The sequence below is a fragment of the Mirounga leonina genome, unplaced genomic scaffold (assembly GCF_011800145.1).
Source record: "Mirounga leonina isolate KUSES-001 unplaced genomic scaffold, KU_Mleo_1.0 Mir_353, whole genome shotgun sequence".
Lineage (NCBI taxonomy): Eukaryota > Metazoa > Chordata > Mammalia > Carnivora > Phocidae > Mirounga > Mirounga leonina.
In genome coordinates, this window is record NW_023270699.1 from 2,054,055 (window position 1) to 2,059,768 (window position 5,714).

At 63.5% G+C, this 5,714-nt stretch overlaps 1 protein-coding gene across 2 annotated transcripts in view; it reads right to left on the reverse strand.

The window, feature by feature from the left end:
* Positions 1 to 5,120, reverse strand: part of TRPM2 (transient receptor potential cation channel subfamily M member 2) — a 55,647-nt gene extending 50,527 nt beyond the window's left edge. The window contains exons 1-3 of one of the 2 annotated variants that reach the window (XM_035030055.1): positions 5,026 to 5,120; positions 1,855 to 2,126; positions 1,076 to 1,164 (exon numbers count right to left, since the gene is read on the reverse strand). In XM_035030055.1, the coding sequence (XP_034885946.1) occupies positions 1,076 to 1,164; positions 1,855 to 1,950 (185 nt within the window). In that variant the 5' untranslated portion in view covers positions 1,951 to 2,126; positions 5,026 to 5,120. Of the gene's footprint in view, positions 1 to 1,075; positions 1,165 to 1,854; positions 2,127 to 3,694; positions 3,872 to 5,025 lie in introns of those variants that run through there. The other variant, XM_035030054.1, reaches the window with a different exon arrangement.
* Positions 5,121 to 5,714: the final 594 nt, after the last annotated feature.

A 5,714-nucleotide genomic window follows, 5' to 3' on the forward strand; every position in this document is an offset into this window, starting at 1 on the left:
GACACGTGTGCAGGACGTGCGGGGCGTGCACCCCGACATGTGTGCAGGATATGAACCCCGACACGTGTGCAGGACGTGCGGGGCGTGACCCCGACACGTGTGCAGGGCGACACCGGGGCATGCCACAGGACCCCAGGAACGGCATCATCGTTGGGGACCACTCCTGCCTGACTCCGTGTCATCGTCCCTCCACCTTCCCCATACAGGGCCTTCCCGCACAGGCTGCTCCTCCCGCGTCATGTGACATGTTGAGCTGCATGATATTGGTCCACGATGGGGAGAGAGAAGGTGACTCTGCCACCACAAAGCCACACAATCGTGGTGCAGTCGACTGGTATGAAAGACAGGTACATGGAGCGTGGGGAGGGAGCGGTTACTTCCCAGTGCAGTCAGGGAGGGCTGCTCAGCAGAGGCAGCGTTGGCCACAAAGAAGGAGTGGAAGAAGTAAGAAAGGACGTGGCCTGTCCGGCACAGTGCGGACTCGGGTGTGGCCGCAGGGGAGGCAGGAACACAGACATGCTCCGTGCATCCGCAAGGAACGCCAAGCCACACCACGCCTCCCGCGAGGTTCCTGCGGAGCTGCCCGCAGGCTCCCCCCGACTCAGGGGGGGACCAGCGGCCCCAGAGTGAAGTGTCCCGCAGCGTGGAGGCACCGTGGCCACTGCTGCTGGTGGAGGTGGTCGTGGCGGCCACACCAGAGCCCTGGGCTCCATGGGGAGGGGTGGCAACAATGGTGCGGAGGGGCTTTGCGGTCAGGGGTCCCTGTCTGGATGTGGCACCCTCCCCGGTGAGGGGCCTGGCTTGTCGGCTCTCCCTGAGGCCCCTTGCGGTCCCCGAACCTGTGACACTCTCGACTCCAGAGGGAAATGAGCATTCTAGAGGCAGCCACTGGTGCCCAACTGGGTTCAAGTCCAAGCACCACTGCAGAGGGGTCCCATTATGACCCTGGACGGGTCACCTAAGTTCTCTGCACCTCTTCTGCAAGCAGGACGGGGTGAAGCTGCTCCCCCCAGCAAGCTCCAGGGGTAAGCGGAAATGCCGCAGCCACCCAAGGCCACACAGCCACGCCACTCACCCCGCGTCTGACAGTTTGGAGCTCTCCACAAAGTACACGCACTCCTTCTTCTTGATATTCTGCGGGACCCACGAGCTGAGATTTTCTTGCTGAGGATAAAAAGGGCACTTTGAGACCCCTGGGCAATCACAGCACTATTCGGGGGGAGCACACCCTACGCTGCTCCTGGACATGGCTGAGCTCCCTGTCCAGCTTTGGGGGCCTCTTCCCAGGATGGCGGTGGGGGGCCCGGCTGAGGCTCTCAGGTGTGGGTTCCAGCGGGAGGATCACTTCCCAAAACTTCCAGTTTCTCTGTTAACACTGCCTTCCTCGAGAACAGAGCCACGTGACGGATAAAGGTCTGGACACCTGCCTCTGTCCTGGCGAGACAGCAAGCTGAGATGCCCTCTTGCCCACCTGACCAGGGGCCCAGCAAATCAAACGCGCCCTTCTGCAGTCTTGTCCCGGGCCTCCGGGAATCTGGTCCAGGACTTGGGTGGTGCTCAGCGCCGTCCCAGTCAAATCAGGGATGTCAGGGGTGATGGCTTCCCATGAGTCTGACCCCGGACAGGACTGACATGCTTACCCAGCACCCTCCCAACCTGACCAAGAACATGAAGGGGTTGTGAAGCCCGTGGGAGGGGACAGACCTGGCCACTTACCATTCTCTCCAGGCCCCTTTCCCCCAGCCCCGCTGAGCCTCTGCCCGGGCAGGAAACACCCCTCCCTGGTGGTCATTGTGCCCCACAGGGCTCTGGTGGACCCGGCCGATGGGCGCCTGCGGACCCCCAGAAGCCCACCTTTGCACTGTTGCCAAACAGGTACTGCAACCTCCTGGTCTTGCAGAGACTGCTGTTGCTGCGCTGGAGACTGGGGACCATGCCCAGGTCAGCCATCCTCCTGGCTGCACCCCAAAGCCTTCCTCCTGCCTGGAGCCGGCTGTCCTCAGGGTTGGGGGCTCCGGCCTGCGGGCTACTCCCACTCCAGCTTCCACAGTCTCCTGGCCCCCTCAGGACAGCCTTTCCTCCAGCTCACGAGGCTGAAGGTTCTGGAAGGACACCATGGGCAGCTGCTGGAGTAGATCAGAGAGGGAAATGAGGCAGGTGTCTGAGAGGACCAGGCACAGGTCTCCTTGTGTGGGGCCCGGTCCCCTCACAGATCTGCACGCTTCCCCTGCCGCCCACGCTCTGTGCCCCAGCCGGGACTCTTGCACGTGCCCAGAGCCCAGATGCCCATCTGTAACGAGAGCGACCTCAGGTCACGGCGAAGGGCCCGAGGAAAAGCTCCGTCCCCACCCTTGCTGCTCCTGGCATTTCAGAGATCAGGGGCCTGCCCTCCCAGCATGGGCCCAGAGTGTGTGTGCGGGGGCGGGGGGGGGGCGCGGGCAGAAGGATTTCAAAGGAGGAGCCGCCGCTGCCCTGCACCCCTCCCATCTTGGGCTCTGTTCTCCGAATTCCCACAGCAAGCCATGCAGTAGCCCCTGGCCCTTCCTTCCAGTTGCTCCCCTTTGGAATGGGAATGTCTGTCCTGTGCCCCATCATTGCATTCGGGACAGCTTCACAGCTGGAGAGGAGTCTGCCTCAGCATGAACGTACCTGGGGTCTCCCCCCACCCCTGACTTAGATGAGATTTAGATCAGACTTTGGACTCCCCTCCCCTCCCCCCCCACCCCACAGTCTGGACCCTGGAAGAGTCTGGAAACCCAGCGCTGACCATGATCTTACAAAGTCCCCCCTCCAACCTTCTCTGAGGTTCCCCTCCAAATCTGACCATCAACCCTTTCTTCACATTTCCCCCGAAAGCAGTTGTGGTCACCCGGGTTCACAGCTCTAATTCTCCAAATGCAATGGCAAACCGGTGTGTTAAGAACACTTTGAAAGGAAATGGCTTCCAAGAAGACAGGCCCGCAGACACGTAAACACACAGAAGGTGTCAGCACACGGGCCTGCACGTACCGTCACACAAAGTACACGTCTAGGTGCTCACTGTAAAACTCCTTCCACTTTGCTGTATGTTTGGAAATTTTTACTTAAAAGGTAGGAAAGAAACCCAAAACACAATCAACGGACTCAAAAAGTAGAGCTTAATGGTATAGATACTAATTATAATAAATATATGAGATCAGGGTAGCTACACAAATGTTTCTGAAACACACACACGCACACAAAAATGCACATCTGTAAGTGCCATTCAGCGCAGGTCCCTGACCGGAATGTGAGGCTGTTGCCACAGAGCTGGCGGGCCTGAGCGGGGTGGACGTCCAAATCAGAGCGCTGCTCTGAGCAATCGTCAGGAGCAGAGAGGACAGAAGAGGCCACGGGCCGCGAGCACAGGGGCACGGGGAGGGGCCCACAGCAGGCCGTGCCCAGGCAGCACCCCTCATCCCCGCCTCCCGCAGTGCAGGGGGGCGCTGAAAGGTGGCGCCCCTGGCAGCATCGGGACTAGACACCAGGTCCAAACAGAGCGAAAGTCCCGAGGACCGTGCTTTATAGCAGCCACCTGGGGCCAGGACGTGGGAACTCACCGAGACAGGGCCTCCTCCTCACACCCCACCCACCCCAGCCTGAAAGGCCCAACCAACAGACTTCATATGTGAGGCCCCACCACCCCCGCCTCTGCTTCTCCTTCTAGACCCTGTACCTGCTCCCTGCGGCTCCCAGGTCAGGCATCCTCTGAAATCCAGGCTGTGAAAACACTTTCGAGACTATAAATAGCTACACTGGATGAGAGACGAAGGAAGTGCCAGCCAACAGCACTGGGCCCTGTGGTCTTGGGGGTGGGGGTGGGGAAGTTGCAGTCAGAGCTTAAGTCCGAGATGGGCCAAGTTCCGGATCTCCCCCGGTCTGGGTAAGGCGCCCCCCGCAGACTGCGCCTGCCTTGCCGCAGCCCAGCCTGGGTCCCTGCGCCTCACGCTCCCGCCTGCGCCCAGGCCCGCAACCCCACCCCGGAGCTTGGCCCCGACTCTGCGCCCCCGCAGCGCCCCGGCTTGTGCCCCCGCCCGCATCAGCACCCCGGCCAGCGCCCAGGTCCCGGCCCCGCGCAGCGCACGCACCCTCGCCTGCGCTCTGCTGGTGCCTGCAGCCCAGCCGCGCCCTTGCATCCCGGGACGCGCTCCCCCCAACCCGCGCACCCTCCCCTCCCCCACCCGCGCGGGTCGTGCTACCTGTCTCCGCACCCCGGTGCTGTCCATCCCGGTGAGGGGGGGCGTACCTGCTCGGAGCGGCCCGTGTCCCCGCGTCACTCGCGCCGCTGCGCAGGACCGCCAGCTGGCCCCGCGGGGCCGCCCGCATCTCGGGCTGAGCGCGCGCCCCGCGCAGTGCCCCCCGCCCGCCCCGCAGCGCGCTCTGCGTCACTGGCCGAGAGCTCAGCCTGCGGAGTCCCGCGCCCGCGAGAGAGCCAAGGACGCGGGCTCCGAGACGCCCTGCCTGCCGGGTTCCGCCTTCCCGGAGACCCCTAGACCGGGCTCTCAGGCAGGCGCTTGCCTCCCGAGGGGTAGCAGCCAGCTTCTCTTTGAAAGGCTGGGCGGCAGCAATTCTCCCCAAGCCCTGCCCGCGCTGGGCTGGGAGGGGAGGTGGGGGGTGGGCGCTCAGGTGGTAGGCAGGGCAGGAGACCCAAGTGGGCCTGGGGCCTGGGTGAGCCACCTCCCCTCCAGGCCTCAGAACCTCCTCCACCAAGATTCCTGTGGCTACCCTCACCCCAGTCTTCCTGGCAGGGCCCAAAGCCAGGAGGCCGTTCCCGGTCAGGCAGGACCGGTCCGCAGGGGCCTGAAAGCTCTCACCACAGAGCAGCCAGGTGGTAGGTGCTGGCCATGGGGCCCCACACATGTCCAAACTCCTCCCTGGCTGCCCTGGCCCTTCTCAGTCCTCCTGACTGGAAGAACCATAAGGAATTCTGAGCCCCCCCGCCCCCCCGCCAAAAGAGCTGATTGCAGCTTTCCTAACGGTCCAAACCACCCCCCACAGGGCTCTCACCTCACAAAGGCCACTGCCCTCTCCTTCCCAGCCACCAGCCCACAGTGCCCCGCAGCCACTCCTGGGCCTCTCTGACCAGGGGGCGGGGGACTGCGGTGGACCGCCGGCTGACTGGCCACCCTTTCACTTCCTCCCCCGGCTGTATGACCTAGTGTCCAGATTCCTGCCCACAACATCCTCCACCGGAAGGCCCCCAGCCTTTATCTGCCCCTGCCTCTCCACAAAGGAGCCAGCCACAGTGCTATGGGTCCACGGGACCCCTGCCGCACCGTCCCACCCCCTGGAGATCCGTGTGCAGCTTGGGGAACGTGTCAGGACCCATCAGAGCCCCTTGTACAGGCCAGTACTTGATGGATTTCTCAAGACACTTCGATAGGCACAAAGGTGGCTGGAGCCCTCCCCGGAAGCAGTTAGCACCGGGAGGCAGAGAGTGGGCGGCAGTGAGCAGGACCACCGCAGATACGAGACTCTCACCTGCAGGAGGCCTGCCCACCTGTCACTGCGGCATTCTGGGTCCGCCGGCTCGGGCATTCGACAGGTGCCCGCCGCAGGAGTTAGCTCGCTGCGGGTGCCGCCGCCTGGACAGCGGTCTCGGGCCCCAGGTAACCGGCCGAGGCAGCAGAGACCCGCCAGTGCGTGCGGCTGCGTCCAGGCCCCCGCCCCGCGCTCCTTCCCTGGGCTGCCTTCGG